Source organism: Pseudopipra pipra, chromosome Z, assembly GCF_036250125.1.
Source record: "Pseudopipra pipra isolate bDixPip1 chromosome Z, bDixPip1.hap1, whole genome shotgun sequence".
Classification (NCBI taxonomy): Eukaryota; Metazoa; Chordata; class Aves; order Passeriformes; family Pipridae; genus Pseudopipra; species Pseudopipra pipra.
In genome coordinates, this window is record NC_087581.1 from 18,932,205 (window position 1) to 18,957,556 (window position 25,352).

Sequence of the window (25,352 nt, forward strand, 5' to 3'; positions counted from 1 at the left end):
GTTTGAAGGAACTGACCATTTAAAGAGAAGCTCCTGGAATGTAAACCCCTAAAAGAAATATTTTGGAGTACCTCGCATGGCAGTGTATTGGCATGGAACACATACAGACATAGGAAATACAACTTGATAGAGGTATGACATGAGAGAGTGCAGCTGGCACTGTTGGGGCACTGGCAGCTACAAAGTGGATTATCAGCCAAAGACTCTGCTGGTTGTGGCTCAGTCTTTGAAAAGGAGTAATACAGCAAATCTGGCCCAGTTATCTGCAGTCATGAGCAGAGTTGTGTGTCCCTGCAATACAGGGCATGCTGTAAACAGGCAAGTTGTTTCCCAGTTAGTAGGGAACTGAAAACTAAAACTGAAATATCTATGGTCACCCAGAGGTAGCCATTTAATAGAGAAAATGGTGACTGTCTTTGCTAGTTTAACACTAGGTAAACTAGTGTTAAAGATCCTAATCAACAGCTTCTTGTATTTCTTAGCTGCCATGTTGGTAATTAGCTCCCTTAGTTAGTTTTGACAGTATTTTACTTAAGGCTTTCCTATGTACAAAATCTGTAACCATAGAATTCAATTTTAAAATATTGTATAAATTTAGGACCAGCTTCCTAAAATGAGGGAATAAGTCCATACAGGGAAAAAATTAATTAGAACTCTATCCTGACTATCTAATAAAATGCAGAGCAACCAACATGAACAGGTATTTTAAAGAATGCAATTTACCTGTTACATTAGATACATCAACAGATTAAAACAGTAAAACCACAACTATCCAGACAAAAAAGTAAATAACTTTATTTATAATATATCCGCAAGATAAACTGACACAAATTGAAGGAGATGCAATCATATGGTAATAAGAGGTAGGAGAGATACAGAAATGGTAGAGAAGCTGCATTATGCCAGTATGACTTTTTGTAACCATGAAACAGTTTATTCTAAGTTGCACACAATTCTTTCTCAGTATGAGTGATTTTACTTTGTACTTGTTACAAGACTAGAAGTGCAAACTGAAACAATTTCTAAACTGAATATTTCATTAGGTATCTTTCAGACATAGTTAGACAAATATACTCCCACGCAAGCAGATTACAGGAGTTTACAGTTTAGTGCAAAATATCTTCTTCTCTTTCTTATATGCTGATATAAAACCAATTAGGTGTAAATCCATATTTGCTCAGTTAAATGATAAACTGCAACTGACGTTAAATTAAAGAAATTTACAGGGATTGTGGTTTAGCAAGATGAAAAGTTCAGTTACTACACAGGAAAAGATTCCTTCTTCACCCTGTGATTAAGACATGTTGCATGACAGAAACAATCTAGCCTATTCAAGGAAAAGTAGACTTTAGCATAAATGCTCTCTCTGTTCCTGGATTCAATGGAAAAGCATGTAATGAGAGCTCCTGTTACTGGTTTCACTGTTTTTTGTCTAGGCTATAAAGCCCTTTTTGTTAATATACAAAAAACAAAGATTGTTTACTAGAGGCAGTATGTTTAATTGTGGCAGTTGAAGCACGTTTCCGAAGGGTTAGCTAATACCATCAACATTTTAATAAATACTCTGTATTATCTCTACTGGAGTAAACCCTAAACATGACAGTATTGTAGCATGTGAAATATTACAACTCTATGAAGATGATTTCAAGAGTAGTTTTCCAGGTAACTAATCAATGCTTAATTCCATTTAACTTTGGGGATTATTCTTCCATAAATCCAGTGAGCTACAGAGCTTGTACTTGACAGTACAACTTCTACGGCCACTCTTTGAATAGTAATATAGTCTGTCGTTCTTAAGGAACTCTCAAGAAGTTCTTGACATTCTTTCTGTCTTAAAGTAAAAAGGTAACTGACTGCATCAGGATTGCTGTCACAAAATAAGGATAAATTGAGTTTGTAGAGAGATACTGGCAGTGCTGTCCAGTCCACTTTGGATGTATTGGTTCCCCCTATCAAAGTTAGTGAAACACACTTTTGAGCCGTTAAAGATATGAAAGAGATAATTACAATGAACTGTGAAGTTAAGGAGGATATATGCTAGGAGCAGTGCTTCTCTCCTGACACAACATACTACTCCAAGTAATGTACAAACACTTGTACAGTGTTTGTAGCCCACCTACAGCAGCCATCGGTCTTTTCTGTAAATGGTATCCTGTCCTGCTAAATGTAACTTTAACAGTTTTCTTGGGATCTGAGCTACCTCTGAAAAAAGATCCTGTTAGGGATTTTCTTTTTCGTCAGCAGATGTTAAGTTATAAACTCTTAAATGGAAATGTATTTAATGAAAAGCTGAAGTATCTCCACAGCCTCAAAAAAAAGCACCTACACCAACTTAAAGAGAGAATTAAAAAAAAAAATTAATGCTGTATATGGGCAAGCTCTATTCAATAAAGTATGAAACTTAAAAAAGCTATTAAGCTTTACATCTTTATTCAACAGATGCTAATATGGATTTCCTAGTTTTGTGTTTTCTCCAATTCCTTTCATTTCTCAATGGATCCAGCTGCACTTTTCTCCCTGGTTTCACAGATAAATACTCATGCCATAGATGCACACTTGTAATTTGTTAGAATCAAGTACATTACTTGTCTCCATTTGCTTCTACTTGAGGAACTCTTTTTTGAGCACAAGATCAATCAGATATAAAGTCTGAGGTTCAGGAGTTCCTGTGTATTTCTCCATTTTGGAGTCTGTTACTCTTCCACGTACCTTCTTCCAAACTGGCCAACAGAGATCACTTTGTCTTAGAAATCAAAGCAGGCTCCTCAAATTGGTTTGGATATACAATAGAGGAAGCCTCCCTAGAGTAAGAACAAGTGTTTGAAACAGAAAGCAATGTTAACAGTAAGCAGAGTAAAAAAAGTTAACATCATAGAAGTACAGAAGAGCAGTGGTCTCTGAAAGAGTAAGATTAACTGAGCAAGAAAAGCCAGGTTAGGAAGAGAAATACTACAGAGTGGAAAAATCATGACAATATAACCATCATTTTATGTGTACTTATACTTAAAAAAAATCCCCAATTGTTTAAGCCAGTGCTTTACCACACAGGAATAGAAAAAGAATCCTTCTAAGGCAGTTCTTTTTTAAATAAATTTTCAGTACTAGTTATTTGTATAGTCACAGGCTCAGTTTTAGCTTATAACAGTTAAGAATTTTAAGCTTATGCTAAATACTGCATACATAATGTAATACAGCTTGCCATGCCTAGGAACATAGTGCCGTAATGCTGACCTCCAGGGCTATCATCATTATGTGAGGGTATACGTGGCAGTAGAAAAGCCTAAAACTTCCTAAAACTTTCCTTTCCCAAGCCAAGTTTCACTTTGATTTCTGTGTATTATCCTACACAGAATTATTGTCTTCTCTTTCTCTACGATTTTTGGTACTCCTTCATATGGAATCATCTCTCTCCCTCCTGCCCAGTAAAGTTGAAAAATATGTTACTCGTGATGGCTCCTTTACAGGCTTAAAGAAACAGACTTCAAAAGCATTAGTGTTAGGTATGATCTAAGGGCACAGCAAATGGGCCTGTTGTTTCAGTATCTGACAGAGAGTACAGCCATCACGGTTCTCATTGCAAGAATAACGTGCCTTTTACAGCAGCATTTTAGAATTAAGTTGTTATGCAAGATCAGCCCACTGCAAAACTCCTTCCCCCTCAATAGCCCTGGAGATCATTCTAATGCACATATTGAAATGACTTGGACTTGAGGATTTTAATAAACCACCTATTCAGTGTATTAATTTTCAGAGGAGTAACTAGACATAAACACTATGTTCCAAGTTATGTGCAAGAGATCTGTTTAACAGATTTATTCTTGTTTGCAAACACACACAAAGAATTTTCTGTCTTCTATTCAAGCAGAAGAGTTACAATGGTGCTTTTGCTACTAACTATGGTATGCATTCTCGGGTTGTATATCATTCCAATTCACATGCCTCCTTGAAGTCAGGAATGCTCTTCAGTGCTGCCGCTCAAGTATCTGCTCCGGATATGATTTCTCAGTTGCTCTATGAGCTCAGGGTTCTGTTGCTGTATCTGCTGTGCAAACTGCTGCCCCCTGTGTTGAAGTGAAATCAGCAAGTGAAAGCAGCATTTGTAAGAAAACAGGCTATCCCGATACAGCTGAAAGGTGCATTACATTGGAGTTAAGACTAAAGATGACTTGATTTATAGTATCAAGGTATTTGTAGTATTATGACTTTATCTGGTTTAAGTGTCTCCAAACAGGATTATCATGAAATATTTATTTTCATTCTTTAGCACTTCTACTTGATAACATAGAGGAAGAAGTATTACCTTACACAGTAAAACAACACATCTGCTCCAGTGATTTGTTCCCTTCTTTTTAAGAGGATTTATTCTAATTGTTTAAAATAAGTACTCTTAGAGTTGAAGTGCAACCTTATGTTAGCTTTCTAGAAATACATTGTGCAGCTGCCAGCTTCTACTTGTGAACGAGATGTCATTAGTAGAAAGTAAGCATACTATTACATCCTTATGTCTTGTATGACTGAAGTAATATCAGTAATCTCTGTAACAGTTGTAGCTTAAGAGTTAAATTAATAGGTGACATTAACTCCATGTAAAAAGTAAATATAACACTGGTTTACTAGAAAAAAACAAGTAAGTAAAAAAATACTACTTCACAAATAGCCTAGCTTGGCTTCTCTGCAATTTCTGCATTTTGCCCAAGCAGCAAATTATCAAGACAACTTTAAACCACAGTGCAGGTTTAAACCACCATTTTCATATATCTCTGTGTTTTTTGTGAAAATAGCATTTGGTTTTTGCAGTGGCACATCCCTGTCTGTGAAGTAAATTATAAATTACTACTGCCCTGAAAGGGCAAAACTTAAAAATAGTTAGAAGTGTGCTAGAATGCTGAAATAAAGTAAAATTGTATTCCTTTAAGAGAACTTGGCATATAAGCAAAGCGCATGCTTTTGTGGAGACCTTCCAGATGGATTTTATCATCACTGTACTAGAAAAGCCTTAGGTTCTGGTTTTTGTAAAGGTTACTCTTCATTATACTGAGTTCTCTGAAACCTTCCTCGTCTAAATGGAGGGATGCCAGAGCAGAACCTATGACGTGTTAAGTAAATCTCCAGCTTTTCTAATGATTGTCTGGGATATCAGGTAGTCAATTTATCCACACAATTTGAAAGCACATGTAGGAGTACTTAAAGATTTAAAGGAATGTTTTCAATAAGTGGCATTAGAAGGTAACGGTGTATGAGAACCAGAAAGTGAAACTGAGCAGTTCAGTCATTCTAATTGATGCAAATGTACAAAGCAAACAAACAAAATTGTGGGAAACAAGTCTTAATAGTTGTCAGTTTTAATAACAAATAGGCATACAGTGGGACTAGGCCACAGTATAATTGGCTTGACACTATCCCTTTTAAATAGATGTTGCAGTGATCCTACTACAGCTGTAACAGATTAAACTATGCAGTTCTTACTTACGCATGAATCAGGCTAGACAAATCTGACAGGCCACCAACCCCGGCAGCAGGGCCACCAATGGCATTGGACATCATCCCCGACATCCTGGAACAGTTAGCACAGTGTTGGCATTGAGGTGGGCAGGGACCTTTATACTAAGAAGTAAACCCTAGTTCTTTTTTGAATTGCTGGGAGGAAATAGGCTGCAAGCAGAAGAAACTGCAGTAGTTTTATTTACACTAAGTAAAAATAAAATTACCTTTTCAGAATACAGTACTATACATTTTTCCTCTTATTAATTCAAACCTCTAAAGACATTTGTTTTAATTGCACTCCATTTTAATACTTACAGTTGTTGAACTTGAGGATTTTGCATTAAGCTTGCTGCCTAGAATAGACAACATATAGCTGAAATTATAACACATTTACTACTTAGGTATCACTTAGAAAAGTGTGGGGAACAAAAAACCCAAAAAAACCCCACATGCTGTATTCTGTTTTATTACAAAATTAAGCTAAGTTTATGTATTCTGCAAAAGGAATCACTACAGGAATGTATTTCAAGGATATGAAGCTGAGACAATTTGTTACATGTTGGCTAAAAAACAGTGGTTACAGATTCAGACATGAAAATATGACAGGAAGCCAGTAAAAATAAAAACCTAAGTACCAGAAAACTAAAAAAAACGAAACAGCCAGCATTGAAAACTTTCAAGGACAAAGATTTTCTACTAGGCTTTTTGAAGAAAAGTTTGTATTTTGTTGCTTTCCTGCCTGGATAAATTAAATTTGCAACTATTATTACTACTAGGTATTAACAGTTAAGATGATGGCCATAATACATCATGGAGTAAGCAGTGTGTGGACTTCCTTTGTAGCACAGTTTTGTGGTAACATGGATCTTCTGTGGTAATAGTGTCTCTTCCTACTTTGTAGTAAACATGAGGTTATTTAAATTTCTCATTCAAAGATACCTCTAAAATTATACTGTGTTTACCATAGTGTAAAGGTGTCTATGGACAGATGCTATAAAATAAACAATGTGATATTTTAATGTTAGTAACATAATTCCTGCAGAAATCAGTGTTTGGATGAATACACCAACAGGCACAACACAGTACCTTCTTATTCACTGTCTTACTAAAGGTACTACAAACCCCAGATATATCCAGTATTCATTTTATTGATCAATATATTGCCATATATAGATATCTCAAAAGTAAATCAACTTTTTTCTCTAGTTAACAGTTGGATATAAAATTCCAAATTCAGGCCAATGCTATGGTTAATACAGAATTCTGGTTTAGTTTCTGCTATCAGTAATAAGGCTGATCTAGCTTAGGGGCCCAAAATGGAGGCTACAAGCCTCTTAAGTCAGACAGTGAGGCAATTTTTCCCTTAAAAACAAAACAAATAACTACATGTCAGGAAGATAAGTCGTTCATTCCTGAATAAATGCACCGTGTTCTAGGCATGCGACCAGGCATCTTCTGCAAATGATGCAAAAAATCCTTTCCCCCAAGTTAGCTCCATACTGAAGAGTATATTGTTGATTCTAAACAGACACAGACTGAGTACATCATATGACCAGTGAAGTGGTACACAGAGTTCCAGTGCAATTTCATCACAAATGCCATCAGAGAACTCGCTCACTCCTTCCTTACATACCATTTCTATTATTTGGACCATGGGTGCTGGTTTTGGCTGGGGTAGAGTTAACTTTCTTCATAGTAGGGGGCTGTGGTTTGGATTTTTGCTGAACACAGAGGTTGATAAGGAGATGATTTTGTTATTGCTAAGCAGGGCTTACAAAGAGCCAAGGCCTTTTCTGTTTTTTGTGCTGCCTCACTAGTGAGGGGGCTAGGGGTGCATGGGAGGCTGGGAAGAGAGACAGCCAGGACAGGTAACCCCAACTGACCAAAGGGAAATTCCAGACATCATGATCAGTATATAAAGCTGGGGGGAAGAAGGAGGAAGGGGGGGGTACATTTGGAGTGATGGCATTTGTCTTCCCAAGTAACCATTACACATGATGGGGCCCTGCTCTCCTGAGGATGGCTGAACACCTGCCTGCCCATGGAAAGCAGTGAATTAATTCCTCAGTTTTCTTTGCTTATGTGCAGGGGTTTTCCTTCCCTATTAAACTTTCTGTATCTCAATGCACAAATTTTCCAGCTTTTACCCTTCTGATTCTCTCCTTGATCCTGCTGATGGGGGAGTGAGCAAGCAGCTGCATGGGGCTTGGCTGCTGAGTGGCTGTGAAACCACACCACCAGATGTATGGATCTTTTTTGAATACAGTGCACTTCTACACAAAAGCATCGATTGCAATGTCCTGTTCCAGTGAAGCTACCCAAGGGCTAGTAAAGTTTTAACTGTGTTCTCAAAGGATGTAAGTTGGTTGGTTGGGGTTTTTTTTTGGGGGGTGGGGGAGAGAGGTTGCATTTTGTTTTCTGCAAATTCCATTCTACAAAGTTCACTAATTCCATTTAGCTAAGAAAGCTAAATTGTACTGGAAGTAAAGGAATGCACTATATGTTATTTATATTTGTTGTTTGAACACTTAAGGATGTCAGGGATAATTTGAAACAGTAAGAACAGAAAGGTCTCAAGGTAGTTCTCCCCAAGAGTTACTTTAGTCCTTGTATTCATTGTTAACTGCTTTGTGAAGAATAGAAGAAATTTTCATCATGCCATCGACAAGTGTTTTACTATCAAGCCATCTACAAAAACAGCACAGCTAACCTATGTATGTTGTAAGATAGAATCCATTGGAAATAAGACAAGGCACTACAGGAGATTTATACTTCACTTCTTGTTTTAAGTGTAAAATTACATAGAAAAGTTGAAATTCAGTGTAATACAACCATTGCTATAATAGTAATTAAAACTGCTTGGCTCATTAAACAAGAGCTTTTCTTAAAAATTCATTTTTAAAAACAAGATAATGTCAAGCTTGAGATATACTCACCATACTAATGAAAGCAGGATTGTTTATCAAGCTTGCCATGTCAAAACTCAATCCAGTTCCAGTCTACAAACAAATTGCAATTGAAGGTAAGTTTATCTAAAAACTCCCAGTTAAAACTGTTGTAAATAAAGAGATGCAGAGCTAACTTACAGGACTGGACATGTCTCTCAGTTTCTGTTCTGCTATTTTCAAATTTGACTTATAAGAGTCATTCTCTGGATCAAGATCCAGTGCTTTTTGGTAACTGGTAACTGCTTCTTCATATTTATTCACTGAAGTCAGAGCCAACCTAATGTGAAGTAAAGAAATCCTGGGTAGAACATAAATGACCATCAAAATATATAATGAAATATATATATACTGTTCTAAGTGAAACAGTATCTCGCAACTGATTTTTTAGCTTGACCACTAAATTAAAACAAGTTTTGCTACTGTGGTACTACTGCTTAGTGTAAGCACTTGTTTTTGCAGAAAAGATGATCCCTCAAGAACTCATCTTGCATTGTCTATTTCATATATATATGCAAGTTTCATGAAAAATTCCTTGGCATCATCTAGTGATTTAGTTTCTATTTTGAGAGTACAAGCTGGATCCAGCATCTGTGACTTTTTGCATAAGATCAGTAATTCCTCCAAGTGTTTCTTCCAGTCCTTTTGATCCAAGAGTTTATTTAGAAACGTACATGGGTAAGTTGGGCAAAGATAGTCCAGTAACTATCACTAACATGACTTCTGCAACTTCAAGAAAACAAATACTGGACCCACAAGTTTCAGCATAATGGATTTTTGTCTCAGGATCAGTGCAAAGGTTCTCCTTAAGGCTCTTGTACTTCAACAGTTGACAAATTAGTTAAATGGCATAGTAATAAGATGCTGTAAGAAACCCTTGTATCAGGGAAGCCTGCTTAATATTTTGAAAAAGACTCTTCTCCAGCAGTTCATGAGAATACAGGACAGATCTACTTTTTAAAACAGAATTGTTTTCCAATTCGATTACTACATTTAAAACATCTTTCTTTGAACTATTCCAGAAGTCCATCTGGTTGTGGTTTCAATTCTATCCCCTACTGTATATTTTCAGTTTATACTGACCAAAAACCTAAACTGATCTTTTCCACCTTTTGTAAAAAATCTGTGTAAGCCACATTCAGCTATTTAGTACTCTAGTCCCCTCTTTTGATATGTGCTGAGCTAGAAAGACTGGGGTGGTAAGCCTGTGCTTACCCAATAACAAACCTTAGTCTTTTGTCTCAGGCAAGCAAGTTCAATGTGTTAAATACATCACTGACAGCCATCACTCTCAGTAAAAGTGTGAAACGCCAGGAGTTTACAGTATTGCTCCTGGAGGAACCCATACAATATTAGTGTCTGCTTTCTTAACACAGTTATCCTCATAAAAAACATTCTCCCTTTTTGGCCCATTAACTTGCCAAAATAGTTTCTGACCAGACAAGAAATGCAATCCGTTATTTCTGTGATGCAATAGTGCTTTTTACAGAAAAAGTATTTTAGAGCATTTTACAGAGAGAGTTTCTTGGAATACAGTACAAGTCAGAACAGTAGGCAACCATTTCTTTGCTCACAATTCCTACCCAGACAGGTGCTTTTTCAGGGTCATACTGGAAGTATCGCTTTAAATTGATACTCCCCCTTTAAAATGGCTCCCATCTCTGAATACTTCTGCATCTTTCTGTGACATATAAAGAATTTCTGTCAAATCCTGAGAAAAACTGATATGCCTGCGTAATATTGTCAGAAAACAGATCTTCTTCAGTTGAGAAGGTTTCTGCACTTGGGAGTTTTTTTTACTAAACATCATTCAGCCTATGCCATGTTTATGCTATGTTTACTCATCTGCTGAGCTAAGAAATTACTTGTAGCTCAAAATATGTCCTCTATTAAAACAGACAATCAAAAAAGAGAAGCTTGATTGGCTGAGAATGGTCCCACCTATACTGTGTATCAAAGGAACACTAGTCTTACACCCAAAACTCTAAAATAACCTCCAGTGTCCAATTAATCCAGCCTGTAGCTTCCCTCCCTATCACTGAAGTCAAGGGATCTTGGGTTGTGCTGTATGAAGAAACGATCTAAAGAGAATTGAATAGAACAAAACCAATTCAACAACCAATTCAGCCTAAAATTTCCAAATGAATTAATCATCTCAAAAGCTACTTAGTCTATGTTTGTATTAGTAAAATAAACTGTATCATGGAAAGTTTTCAAGTGATAGAATTCCATCGTATTTTATGTTAAAATAAATGTTCCTGGCATGGTTTTGTCCCAGGTCAACATGCATTACCACTAACAATTTTGGGGCATGGTTCAGAATTTAACACAGACCAATGCAGTTTCGTAATAGGTCATTTGGATGTGGCCACTCCATACTGCAAACTAGATTTTAACAACATGGACATGAGCCATTTTGTGCCAACTGACCCAACAAACAATCCTAAGCATTTTTTAATTTACTAGTATAGAAAAAAACTCAAAAGCCATATGCAGCATTCAGCCCACAACCACAGTGTGTTCAACGACTGAAAAAGAAAAGCTACACATCTTGGAAGAATGGCCCTTCACTCAAGTCAGCAGCCTATTCAGAGCATTCCTGACATTCTTTTCAGATAACCCACTGCCTCAAAAGGCTATACAGTTAATCTCTCAGATACTACTGATAAAAACTACCAAAGAGACATAGCTTAGTCTTGCTAAAATATTTGCATCTAAAGATCTATTAAACAGAGAAATTAAGCCTCTACTCTTGCTAGTGAGAAGTCCCAGTGCTGTTCTCTAGCAGCATCATTAGCAGATCCACCATTCCAACTGCACGGTTTTGATTACTCATAACTAGGTTGGAGGTAGAAAAAACCCATCATGACTTTCTAAACTGAACTTGCAAAGTTGATAAATTGAAAGAAAAATATTGAAAACTGTTGAAATCTGATAAAAATGCTGATATCAAAAATATATAAAAAGAGGTGACAGCCTGATAGGGTCATCCTCAGAGAATTGCTAGACTTTCAGAACAAGAATGTCAGATAAGTAAAACAACCTGGCTCCACTTATTTCAGAAAATCGATGGTGATTTACATCTGGGGTTTTAGTGTTTACTCAGATTTGTATTAGCTTACCCCATTCTTCCATATGCTTTGCTGTACTTTGGATCTATTGCTATAGCATTCTCACAGTCCTTTATTGCTTCCCTGTAGTTGCTGAGCTTACTGTGAGCAGCAGCCCTAAGAAAAAGATGGTAAAGAAAGGAGAGAGCTTTGTCAAAAAAACCCCCAAACCAACAATAAAAGAAAAAACCCCAAGCTTAGACATTCACATGTTAGTCTTAACTGACTTTTCATTCACTATTTAGATAATCCTTACCTTTCCTCAATTAAGTAGAGTGAGCAAATGTTATAAGTATGTGTGTAAGTGCATTGCTAGACTATGGTTTTGGAGAACACGCACTCACCTTTGAGGACACATAGGACAAATAATTCTAAGAAACAGTTTTAGATCCAGTAGATGACTATGCACAAAATAAATCATAAAACCTATTACAAGAAGTGAAACTCTCAAGTAATAATTTACATAAAATCCTTGTTTAAGGAAGAGTATTGTATAAAATTGGCATTTTCCAGCAAGAAGTATAGTTTTACAGGTATTCAAAGGAATGCTGTGATTTTTCCCTGCTCAGTTTTTTAGAAGTCAACTCATGCTTGCAGGTAACTCGGAATACCATTTCTCAATAACCTCTGAATTACTAAATTACAATTGCATTTCTGTACTGGAGAAATACTGAATGTTGCAGATGTTAATATAATAAGATTAAAGACTTGGCCAAATTAAAAAGGACACATTAATAATCAAAACTTCCTCAGTCTGAAAGGTCTCAAATTTGTTCTTTCTTGGTTTAAAACAGTATAGTAGAAATAAAGCCTTTTTCTTTTTTACTAGTATTCCTTTCTCCTGTGATTACCTCCAAACTGCACGATTTTTTCTGACTTGGATTAAAATGTCTTCAAAATGGGACTACTTACCTATTTTAAATATTTGGACTGTTTAACATTTGTCACACTCCACAGATGCCAGTGGAGATTTACAAATAAAATGGTACAGTACTTAATCTTGCATGTGTTTGAACAGAAAATGTTTTTTTCCATGTTCACAAAAAAAATTATACAGCCAGTTAAAATTTCAAGGGCATCTCAGCTTTCTTTTTCTCACTGCTGTGAGTAAAAAGAAATACCATTGAAGGCAGTATGTCTCCATGGCTCCCAAACAAGGTCAAGAAAGATAAGGCCTATATTTACGCAAGTACCACATCACCCACAAAATTCCAGGCATCTTATGTTTTCTTTTAAGTAATTACATACAACACTGTGCTGATCAACATCAAGACTCATTTTAGTCCTCACAAATGCGATAGGTGATGATGAAACACACAGAGTAAAGTATTTCTACTTTTGCCAATTACGGATTTGGTGCTTAAGCCCATTCTCCTGAGGAAACTCCCAGAGATGGGAAGCTTTTCAATCTGGTCTTAATTTCCATTTTATACTTGGATTCACTAATGTGATGAGTTTTCCCAAGGAAAATAGATGATTTACACTTTGAACTGCTGTCTTAAGTATGTAAATATTAACAAACCACACATTTCCTTTCCCTTTACATTTGCCTCAAAACATTGAATCTTTCATTTTTGTTTATCACGAACTAAACTCTGGAGTAATGGAAACACTGCTCTTAAACAAGAATATTTCACTGGGTACACTGCCACAAGGTCAGATTGACAGCACTTAAGTTAATATATCCTAAATCCTTAAATTAATAATGGAGGCACTCTGGAAGGAGGCTCATTCCAGCAGGGCTCACAGATGAGACTGCCTTTGCTCTTAGGCTGATCTTCCAGGCAGCAGAAACGTACTGCTGCAGCTAGGTTATCATGCACTGCCAGGCTCATCTGCTGCTGAATCACTACGTCTTCACTATGGTGAAGAACAGATTTTATAGCGAAACCACAAAAGCAGCATTGTTATTTTTCAACAGGTCACACATTAAAATGCTGAGTATTTATAAAATGCATGAAATCTCATGGTATTCCCACACTGATGATTTTTTTCCTCAGGGAAAGCCAGCACTAGGGGAGATACAGATGGCACCTGTACCTACACCACCAGAAAAAAAAAAAAAAGGCTTTTACTACTCTCAACAAACTGGAAATCACAGCCTATGTTATGATTTAATGTAGACAACCTAACTCACAAAACCTGATCTCAAATGTTACCAGGCATTTTAAAGCCCATATTACACCTTTAACTGATACAGAGATGCTGAATGAGCTCACTTTAACTTCAGATATTTTTCAAATCCAACCAAATAAATTCTGAATACTGAAGTTTTCTAGCCTTGTGTTGCTCTGACCTACTTCACAATTTATCTTTAAAATAATGTTAATCAAGTTCAGGAATGAAAAGTGTGTATCATTTTGATTTTACCTGTTGCAGTAATAGACTGCATTGTTTGGATCCAGTTGTATAGCCCTAGTGTAACAATCCACTGCAGCACCATAATTTTCTTCTTTCATATGATTATTACCTGAAATAAATTACAAAAAGCTCTTAAATAGTTAGAAGATATGGTGCTCTGTATGAAAGAAATAGAGCAGCTACCTTACAGCATCTATATAAGGGAATTATGACTGCCCTTTTTTGAGATACATTCTTTTAAACAGAATTGGCAGGGAATAATGAAATAAAAATATCTATGTCTGTAAAGTTTATTATGTACACTGTAGTCCACCACATAAACCATCCTCTTCTCACCTTGGCATTTCACACTTCCAGTTAGTTTCTGCTGTTAAGCAAAGATCACTTCATTGAGAACTGTAATTGTAATTGCAGTTCCACTCTAGTATAGACTCAGTCTTAACTGTCTTTGCAAACCTCATAATCCAGTAGGCTACATTAATTTCTTAATTTAATTTTCTTGTATGTCCCAAAAACTTGCTTGTACCTATATAACATGAAAAATCAAACAACAGCAAAACTAAGCACATAAGTCCCACTTTTGTGATACCATGTAGATGAAAAGTATGTATAGCACCAGCAATCTAAAATGACTCAAAGGTAAAATTTCTCACCAACAAAGCTCAGAACTTCTACTCTAAAACAAAGCTTCACATTTCCTACTTTTTAAGTCCATCACAAAAAAAATCCCAGAAACATTTATATAACTTCTCTACAGACAGAAAATTCTGCAGGAAGCTCTTTCAAAACAAAAGACACTTCACACATTCTTTTGTCCCCAACACAGGGCAGTCTTTCTAGTTTCTGTCTTTCCTGATGACACAGAAGTAAAGTAAAAATCCTAGTTTGGAGTGCCTCAGTTTACGATTGTCCCTGGGTCCTGCAATTATCGATTTTTGGCCTGCTAGATCCTACAGAAGCCTTGGTTTCTCAGAAATGTCAAGAAATTGTCAGGAAAACTATAGACTTCCAGTGACTTCCTTGTATTTTGGCAAAACATTTGAACCTTATCCTAAAACAAACAGGAGAAGGAACAGGTCAGTAGGTTACTACTGATGCAGATAACTGCAAAAGCAAAGGCTGGAAAAGTTCAGTCAGTGCAACTGAGTCTCTGACAGAAAGCAAAAGACTGTGGAGCAAGCAGGCCTGAGTGTTCGTACTAACTGAAAACAACTGGTTTTGAGTTTCTTTTTAAACATGGAGAAAATAAACAAAAACAGATTAAAGTAACTAAGTATCATCAAGGTAGTACAAAATTACCTCTTCCCAATAGTGCTATTCTTACCATAACTATAGTCACCAATCCCTTCCAGCGACAAGGCAAACAAACTGTAATTGCATGTATACCTTTCAAATACATCCAGAATGTAACAATATCTTTCTAATTTCTAGAGGCCCACTATCTACACAGCTTTCCTTTGTTCTAAGGTAAAGATCTGTACACTAAATCCTGTTGTCAGATAAAAAATTTGCAAGTTAGCTGCACTCAACAAAATCGCAACAGTTAATGTTCCTTTAAAACAAAACTGCCATCAGTGACCATGAACGTCAGAATTTATGATACTGCTCTGAACTAAAGATGACCTGCGGTACAGAGCTAAATTTGATCTAATATCAGAGCATACTTTTCGCGCGCTCTCTCTTTCCTGCTCCAACTTGGCTAAAGGAAAACATAAAAATAGCTAGATCTACTAACTCTGCTGAGATAAGGAAAAGCAACTGTATTATTCTATTTCAACATCATACAAAAACTCTTAAGACCAAAAAGCCCCCAAAATGGTTATACTTTCTGAACATGTGTCCGCTACAGGGAAAATACTACTTATTGTTATAATTTATGCTGTGGTAATACACAGATCTTTTTAGGATGAGACCATCGTTACACTATACAAACCTGTACAATCTGTGCTCTTACACAGCTTACATTAAGCCAAAGTGTCAAGTGATGTGCAAGTGTAGGCAAGTAAATTCAAGTATTTACTAGTCTGAAGGGTACATTACGTTCTGGTTTTCTAATGACCAAGAAAGACAATTTGGCTATTCGATTTTGTTTTACTATTCATTAGTTAATTTCTACAAGTATTAGGGCTGAGTTTTTGGAGCAGAGGAGGAGCAGGCTGGTGGTCACAAAGATGAGGGAAGTTATTCCATTAGTAACGACATACAGATAATATGAGGAAATCAGAGTTATAGAATTACAGTATTACAGAAGATACAGGTCAAATGGACTTCCTCAAGTTACCTAGTTCATCTCCGTAATTCAGGGCCAAAACTACTCCTCACTGAAAAGCATGATAGTGGTCAATATGCATGATAGTGGTCAATATGCATATGAAAATGCACCATTAGAAAGCAGTAAGTTTTAATTTTATTACAGGAAATTAACCAGAGGCATTTCAAGCAGTTCCAAATTGCTTCAAGCTGACACTTGAAATGGTCCATCAAAATTTAGACACTTTCAACTTTTCTCAGTAGAGCCATGGAAGTCCTTTTGTAAAACCATACAAAGACATGGATTTAGAATAGCTGGAACATCTGGAAAATGATGACTATCCCTACAGTCCAATAACCATACTGAGAGCTACAAGCGTTCTTCACTTTCCATGAGTTGACAGAAACAGACAGCAAAATGAAAAGCTAGCATGCACCACAGGTATGTTATGAGTTACAAACTAATTTTCTCTTGTGACCCGACCATGTTTGAGCTCTTTACCCTTCGAATTAAAGAGCTAATGAGCAACTTCAAGAATTAGGAAAACTTACTTTCAGAGCCAGTAATGGACTGCATTCATGACTACAGATGACCAGTTTTAAGATAAGACAGACATGGAACTCATTTTACTCACTGTCAAAAACAGCAGAATTTTTTCCACATTATTGTCCTGCAACTTTTGAGAGAGTTACATCTGCCTTGTAATTGACATTTATTTATTTTTTCTATAAAACTCAACTATCTGAAAATTCAACAGGTTATAAAAAATGTGATTTATAAAGCTTCAATCCATAGCAATTCCTAACACTTTTCAGTGCTACCTGCTTTTTTCCCTCCCCTCTCTTCTTTTTGAAGGGAAATAACATGGATGCTTTCTTAGGTAGTATTAGTAAAGACTTCTATGGTACAGCTGCGTTTCCTCACAGAACAGCAATAACAGCTGTCAAAGGGACAATAAACAACTGGCTTGTCTGCGATTATAAAGCACACAAATGATTTCACATATGTGAAATACTAACCCCAGTAAGTTCACAAGAATTTTTGCATTGGTGTAAGCTTTTTACCATCACATAACCATTTCAATATAAGTAGAAACTTGAAGAACAATTCCATGGACAAACAGAGAAATCTATAATATGCCAAAAAATACCTGTTCATTCTTTAAAGCTTCTGCCAACTTCACATGTTATCCCTTACATTTTAAGCAACTTCCAGAGCAGGGAGAGAATAAACAATATTTTCTTTGCTCCCAGATGGAGCAATCAATTAGACCTCATACAACATAACAGTCACCAGAGAATATAAGCTGAAGTTTTTTGTGGGGTGTGTGTTGCCCAGCTGCTATACTGTCACTACCCATGATAACCCAAAAATATAATAAGAGCATAAGACAGTTTATTTCTAAGTTTATTACAAACCTTCATCCTTCAGTTGGTCAGCCTTTACAACATTCTCTGGTAAAGAACCTGAGAGAGGCAGCATGTCATTCTGTATTGGAAAAAAAACAAGGTTTTTTTTTTCCATTAAAATATAAACCCCAATGTTATTAAAAATTTCTGGGCAGCATTGTGTCAACAAACAACCAGATTTTCTGTAGTGTACAGGAAGTGTGAAAGAATTAAACATCACTAACACATCCTTAGAAGAAAAGGATAGCTTGCTTTCTGCTACTGAAAAAACCTTATGGCTCACCACGTGTTTTAAGGAAGTCAAGGAGAAGATAGCTGGTATCTCTTCAGTCTTGTTTTTCTTAACTCTGACTTTCCTGTTTACCATTCTGATGGTTCCTGTACTTGGGATCTCAGATAATATGTATTATTAGTACACACTTTTGAAGTTCCCATTTTAAGGTTAGTGTTCAAAACTGAGCAATTAAATTATTTCCAGAAAAGAGTGAGAAGCGTCAACAGACTACCCATGACACACATCAGATATTTATCTCTGGGAATTGCAAAATGCTTAACTGAAGGATAAAAACCTTGAAGTGAGAATGAGACATCCACTATTGAGTAATTTTCTGGAACTGTCCTTGTCTAGCTGAAATTAATTCCTCCCACTGCCCCAAAAGATTCTCATAATGCTAGCCTCTTATAGAAAATTAACTTTTCTCATGTTTTCCTTTAAGTTATCACATCATTTTGACCTATAGAGCACTTAAAGATTGTGTATTCAATATGAAACCTTAGCACATATTGGCAGAGTAATTCTAGAATCTAAATGAAACTCTTACCTTGTGAATAGAGTTTGTGAACATTTCTATCAAATGCTGTGGGGGTGCAAGATGAGTATCTTCCAGGTTAATCTTAAACACAGTCTCCAGACATTGAATTGCAACTAAAAGGAAAAAAAAAATCACCAGTTTCTCAATAGAAGCATAACTTCACTAATTTATTTATAAAGCTGTGACTCACTTCCCTATTCAGCTAGTAAAGGCAGCTCTTTGGAATAAATCATAAAATAGAGAGGCTACCTGATCCCCATAAAATTGGCTTGCTGAAAAATATCTAAGATACACACAATCCATAGATAGTTTGGCCATTATTTTTCAAGCAATTAAAAAATTTTATTTCAGTTCTGTGAGTCATTCAAAGCCTTTTTTTAAAATATAAAAATATAAGGATTTAACAAAAGCACAAAATACAAGCTCATAATACAACTATGCATGTGCATGTGCCACATACCCCACCTCAAAACATCACAACTACCACATATCTGAGTGGCATAACAGCTGGAAGGAGACTGCTCACCTTTACAGTAAAGAATAAAGGCAAGATACTTGTTATTCTTATCTTTTTTTGGTAACAAAATATATTCATCTGAAGACACTGTTTATTAATAAAATGCTGCATTAATCACAAACCTTTATTCTATAAAAAATATATATGCAGTATCCTTTCACATGTTCAGTTGTGTAAGGATTAAATGGCCCTCCCAAAACTGCAATAATGCAAATGCACTTACAGTAAGCAATTCTTAAAAAAGGAGAGCCATATACCTAACTAAAGTTTTAAATGTGCTCACATATTTTTAGGCAAAAGAAGATCAGTAGCAATTACTGTATACAAGTCTGGAGAGAGAGAGAGATATATTCTGTTATTTACACTACTGTGACTTATATAATTATTTTCCCAATTACCTTAAAAATCTAGTAGAATGTTTTTATTAAAGTATATCATCTAAATGTTTTAGACTTAAAAGTGAGGAGGAACAAAGAAGAGTCTTTGTAAAGCCTATTTTGAACAGAAAAACAGCTTTTTTAAGTCAAGATATACAAGACAGACAACCAAGAGTATCTGAATTCAAATTAGGTATCAGTAAAAACAGATTCTTAGTATTTAAATTGACCTTCAGGCCAATGTTAATATAACAAATATATTTTGAATTCTTATTTGCATTATAATAAACCTGAATACTAACCCAAAACTAGTAAAATTCCTGAAAGTTAACAACAGTAAGGCCAGTTTGAGGAGCCTGTTTTCTATGTCACAGCTGGCAGAAAGGGTGGGGGAAGTAGATTTGTGAAATAGATAGTAAAACCTGGAAGATGTAATTTTTTTAAAAAAGGGCAACATAAAATAGAAATTATTCACAAAAAAGTAAAGTATAATAAAAAGTTAAGGTTGATAACGTAACAATTGAATACACTGCTAAATATGCATGCAAGTTGCTCCTATAACCTCTTAAAAATTTATCTATTTGTCAGGTTCTAAATTACCCAGTAAGAGTGCTGAAGGATTTGGGTTAAACTTCTTTGTCTCCTGCTATGTAGAAATATTTGGTTCTTTGTACAGTAAACACTGATATATGCTGGATTCTGAATTACATATTAACAGTACTTATTACCAGGCCTATCATAAAATCAGTGGAATTACACATCTCTTTTTTCCTTATATGACTTAAAAGGAAGCCTCTTGCAACAGTTTACTTACCAGTTTTTTACCTAAAGGCACTCCCTTTTCAGAATGCCTTACATAATCTGTAGCTTTGCATAAATTTAAGATACAACCTCCTCCCTTATCTTTCTCAAAGCATTAAGTCAGTGACACCAAATCTCTATGATATAGGAGAGTTTTGCAAAATGCAGCAGTGCAAATTATGCGTAAACAAAACAATTCTGAGTATAGTATTATTACTCAGCATTTCCATTAAATAATCAGTTGTTACAGTGAACTCCCGTATTTCTCTTTTAAGTGAAAAATGGAATTTTTATTCCTTCTAATCTATCTATGATGTAATAAAATTAGGAGCTCTTACGGGATGAATCCATAGGTTAGAATAATAACCACTGGTTAACATTCAAGCCAACAACAAGAAACCCACATAAAAATAAACACTGACAAAACAGAAACTTTTCCAAATCAGAAGATGTAATAGGTTGTGACGAAGATCAATAACTACTCTACTTTAATGTTACATAAAAACCTGACCCCAGTAAAGTCAAAGGTGTGAAGACTTGTTTTCGCTAGAGAAGTACCTCCGGAGGTCATGCTACCCCAATATCAAAGCAAGCACCATCCACTGCTGCAAGCTTAATATTATCAGTGAGTTGGAAAGACCTGATACTCTATGTGAGCTATTCACCTTTTCCTGTATCTGATTTCAAAGGCCAAAGTTATCTCTTCTCCTGATCAGCTCCACCATCACACACACTTTCAGAGGCCTCAGCTTGAACTGACCACCTTGCAAACCCATACACGTCCCTGCTGAACAGCTGGGACTCACAGACACACCCACTATCTGACAATAGGAGCAACTGGGCTATGCTGGAGCCTAGCTCTGTATTCCCAATGCTGCATAGCTCCAGGATTTTTTGCCACCCTAATACAAATTGCCAGCAATATGAAGGCATGAGAGCCAACATGCAGGCTGCTGATGGCTGAATAATGCGCATGAATTGGGCTGCTGAGGCCCCTTTAGTACTCATTACCATCTTTCTTCATCTTGCATATAACCTTCCCAGTGTCAAGTATTATATGCATCACCTGCCTTCCTGTTTTGGAAACGTTGCCTTAGAGAAATTACTTGTGGTGCACTGATCATAGAAGTAAGAAAAAAAAATAAATCACAGCCTTGTGCATGTTGTAGATATTTTGCTTTAAGTCCACAGAAATCGGTGCTATGAAAGAAAGAAGGGAGGGGAGGGAGGGAGGAATAACTGCCATTTAAACATGGTCTAAAATATAACTTAGAAGAAGTGAAATTTCTAGATCATACAAAATAGTTGAGCACTAACCACCAAGAGACCTGTATCACTGCTCTAGATCCTAGGGTATTATGTTTCTCTGGTCTACCTTCCAATCACTCTGCTTCTCAAAATAAGGCATTTTTATTCATCAAGCAAGTACAAAATTCCTTGAGGAAATTTACACTATCATTGACATCCCTATATAACTCACACAAGCAGAATGAAGGTTATCAACAAAAATGGAGTGTGAATACATCCTAGACTTGTATTTTCAGAAGCTCTCAATTTTATTTGCAATCTTCTAGCTCTTTTTGTTGTTTTGTGGGAAATGGGAACTGTTTGACTTACTTCTTGGCAGTCACGTAATCAGTCACTGTTTTATCTTTTCACAGACATAAAGTACCGACAAAAACTATCAGTCAAGTTTTTTAATCCCTTATGTCTCCATCTAACATTAAATACTTCAATGGGTAGGACTTGGGCTACTGCTGCTCTACATGCACTTAAAGATATTTTGCACAACTGAGTCAATTTTTCCAAATGCCCGCCTCCTACCCTCTAACACATAGCATATGGTACTGTGCTTGTGGCAGCATAGAGCTCTAAAATTAGGATTTCAGGTCTGCATTAAAATGCTAAATTTTGCATCAGTATTTAAGCACAACTGAGGTTTTATAATATCTTTTATTTAGAAAACTGAATCTTAAAAGTTGATTCCTTTATATAGACATTGGCTAAGGTTGCTCTAAGACACGTTATCAGGTAAAATTTCAATCATAACCCAATGTTTATCAGTTTCATTATAAAAACAAAAGGAATACTCTTCATCTCTCATTATATATGATGTTCAAAAACGTTTTCTTTCATCAGGTGATTATCATCATAATCTGATACAGGTTAAATTCATTTGATGGCTACTACTTTTCAAATGTACAAAATACTCCAGATTATTATATAAAACCAAATCTTTTAGCTTTTATTCCTTCGGAACTATCCTTTGAATAGAATGACACAAAGGTTTCTTTCTTATTTACTTTGGTGAAAAAACACACTGTAAAACCAAGAGACACTAGAATGAACCACATCCAGGTTTATCTTTTAAGTTTACGCTTCTGAGAAGCAGGACTTGCTTTGTACCTCAGCAAGGTCTCTCCACACCTCAGATTTCATAGAATTTAGTAATCTACTGCCTGAAATTACTTACTGCACTGCTGGTCCTAGACTTCTCCCTCTTACCTCCAAATTCCTCCTCTGATTGAATGACCAAAGACTGCTTGAAACAGTGCAGAGGTCTTTTAAAAAGATGCTATGAAATACTCATTGCAGAATTGACTTTATTCTTTCTTTCTTAATTCCAAATTGTGATACCACCTGACATGAAGTATCCAGAAATTAGGAAAAAAGAATAAGAGCAGTGTGAAGGAGGAAGGCAGATACCATGAAGTTACAAAGACTTAATGACTGTCTATCAATAAAGGCTATCTGTCCACAGCTATGTATGCAGACAGATGAACTTGGGTGTATAACAGAAGTTATACTGAAAATACTTACTACCATGTGCTCTTTGGAACCACTACTGAAGTGAAAAAAAAAACTCAAAGCATTTATTTTATTTTCCATGTTCTTAGGATGTCTTAGCCTTCCCTTGTAAATTACGTGGAATTCTTGCAAGTACAAAACAGGAGTTCTTCCCACAAACCAAACCCAACGTATGATAATTGTTTTACTTCCTCGGTGGCAAGCAGAGCTACTAAGAGATATAAAATGCAGAAAGAAACCAAACATAAAAGAGAAAAATAATCAGCAGGCAAAAATTTGTGGGACATATACACAAGTTATTACTAGGGTCTGCATTACAGCACTGCTTCACTTAGAATCTAGAATTGTTGAGGTTAGAAAAAGACCTCTACAATTGATGTGATTCAAAGTATGTTTCTCAAAATTAAGGTAGTACACATGTAACTTTAGAATATTTTTTAAATTGAAGATGTCCTAAAATTAATAATCTCAGAAACATTAAAATCATGATCTTATTCACAGATAATATTAGATGGCAGTTTTAGTTATGTCACTCCAGTTACTTTCTGTGATATTATATATAAAGCAACGTAACACCTGTGAGGTATTATACATATATATATATACACACACATATATACATATGTATATATATATATATATCAGCATCTTTATCGCTTACCTTCCAAGCTTTCTTGTTCATCTGGAGTAAAAGTATCCATCTGACTCTGCTGTCTCAAGAAATGGATGACTGCATAAACCAAGCGCTTGACTGATGACATATTGAAATTGATTCAGTTTCTCCTATGTCTTAAAAACAACAGGATCTCTTATTTCAGAAAATTAATTCTTACAGTATTCCAGTCTTCTAGTGACCTCAGTAAGAAGTACATACAATACAAAAAACCTTAAAAGCCCAATAACACGATGCCTCGAAACAAGCAGTGAAATTGTATGGATTAGGGAAAACTGCTATGATTATCATCAAAAAAGTACATATTTCCTCTGATTCATTACTGCAGGAAAGTTGAATCAGAATCACAGAAGGGACGCACAAAGATCATCAAGTACAACTCTCAAGTGAATGGCCCATCACCAAGGTTAAATTAATTTAATGGCTTATTTTTCATTTATAGGGAGTTCTTTTATGGTTTTACTTTTATTTCTAAGACATATGCACTTGCAAGAAGGAGCATGTGCTGAGGTCAAAACCAATTAAAAAGCCACAGTGATAAATATAATGATATAAAGAAATATACTTCAATAAAAGGTGTTTGTTCTTTGGTGTGACATGGGTGTTATACTTTAATCAAAGATGTTCTATGGTGTTACATGGTGTTACACTTGAATAAAAGGTGTTCGTTCTTTGGTGTGACACGGGTGTTATACTTTAATAAAAGATGTTCTATGGTGTTACATGGTGTTATACTTGAATAAAAGGTGTTCGTTCTTTGGTGTGACGTGGGTGTTATACTTTAATAAAAGATGTTCTGTGGTGTGACATGGTGCTACGGAACAGTTCATTATCACTTCGGACAAAGAAGTGGAACACTGTGACCTCAGTACACACTTGTGATTAGAGACACTACTGGCTCAGTCTGATTTCCATTTAGCATCAGCTAGGAGTTACATAACCTGGAGGACAATTTTAGTTAAAACTTTCCAAGTTATTTTTCCTTAAATCCTTTTGATTTTAAAGGGTACAACCCTGTCCAGCTATCGGGGCAAAGCAGGTTTAAAAGTGAGCATTAAATGAATGGCAAGACCAGGGTCAGCCCCTCGCTCCGTTATTTTCTCCCCACAACGCGCGAGCGAATCGGTGTGTGGCCAAACCCACGCCACGCAAATCCCGCCGTGGGGACGGGGAGAGCCAGGAGGGCCGGGGGAGCACGGCCGGGGGCACCGGGGGTCCCCGACCAGCTTCCCCCCGAAGGGGCAGCGCGGGTTCCAGCGCCCGGGCGAGCCCCCGCGGCCTCGGAGGGGGGCCGCGCTCCCGCCCCCCGCCCACCTCCGCGTTCTCCCCCGGCCCAGGGCCGCTCGCTCGGGCTCCAAGGACAGCCCCGCACCGCCCGGCACCGCGGGGACCGCGGCCGCACCGCCCGGGGTCCGATCTCCCCCCCGCCCCCGGGCTCTGCGCACCGTGGGTGCGGGGAGGCGGCGCGGAGCCCCCTCGCCCCCGCGGGGACGAGGCACCTCTCTTACCGTGCGAGAGCTGGCGAGCCCGCGCCGCCGGCGGCTGGCAGAGAGCAGGGACGCGGGGCCGGAGGAGGCGGTGGCGGAAGCGGATGCGCAGGGCGGCGGCGGAGCGGGGCTAAGGGCTGCGCTCGCCGGTGGACAGAGGGCGGGGTGGCGACGGGAGTGAAGCCGGTCCTTCCTATGTTTCTTCTTCCTCCTGTCCGTCCTTCCTTCTCCTCTCCTCTTCCTTCTCTAGTCCTTCCTACTCCTAGTCCTTCCTACTCCTAGTCCTTCCTACTCCTCTTCCTCTGCTTCTCCTCTCC

General features: G+C 36.9%; 1 protein-coding gene across 1 annotated transcript; it reads right to left on the minus strand.

Annotated features, from left to right (window-relative positions):
* Positions 1-771: 771 nt before the first annotated feature.
* SGTB (small glutamine rich tetratricopeptide repeat co-chaperone beta) lies at positions 772-25,192 on the minus strand. Its single transcript, XM_064641929.1, has 11 exons — positions 25,057-25,192; positions 23,537-23,664; positions 18,382-18,485; positions 17,570-17,639; positions 13,910-14,009; positions 11,552-11,656; positions 8,571-8,709; positions 8,421-8,483; positions 5,800-5,837; positions 5,471-5,554; positions 772-4,061 (listed from the first exon to the last, which is right to left on the minus strand). Exons 2-11 carry the CDS (start codon positions 23,634-23,636, stop codon positions 3,950-3,952), a joined length of 915 nt encoding a protein of 304 aa, XP_064497999.1. The 5' UTR covers positions 23,637-23,664; positions 25,057-25,192; the 3' UTR covers positions 772-3,949.
* Positions 25,193-25,352: the final 160 nt, after the last annotated feature.

What these genes read in the sequence shown, in the direction of transcription:
- SGTB (XM_064641929.1), bottom strand. Translation starts at nt 23,636, where the DNA reads ATGTCATCAGTCAAGCGCTTGGTTTATGCAGTCATCCATTTCTTGAGA. An exon ending in ATCCTGCTTTCATTAGTATG is followed by an intron (nt 5,838 to 8,420) that starts GTGAGTATATCT and finishes TGTCTATTCTAG; the next exon opens with GCAGCAAGCTTAATGCAAAA. An exon ending in TTGTCTAGCCTGATTCATGC is followed by an intron (nt 4,062 to 5,470) that starts GTAAGTAAGAAC and finishes ACTTCAACACAG; the next exon opens with GGGGCAGCAGTTTGCACAGC.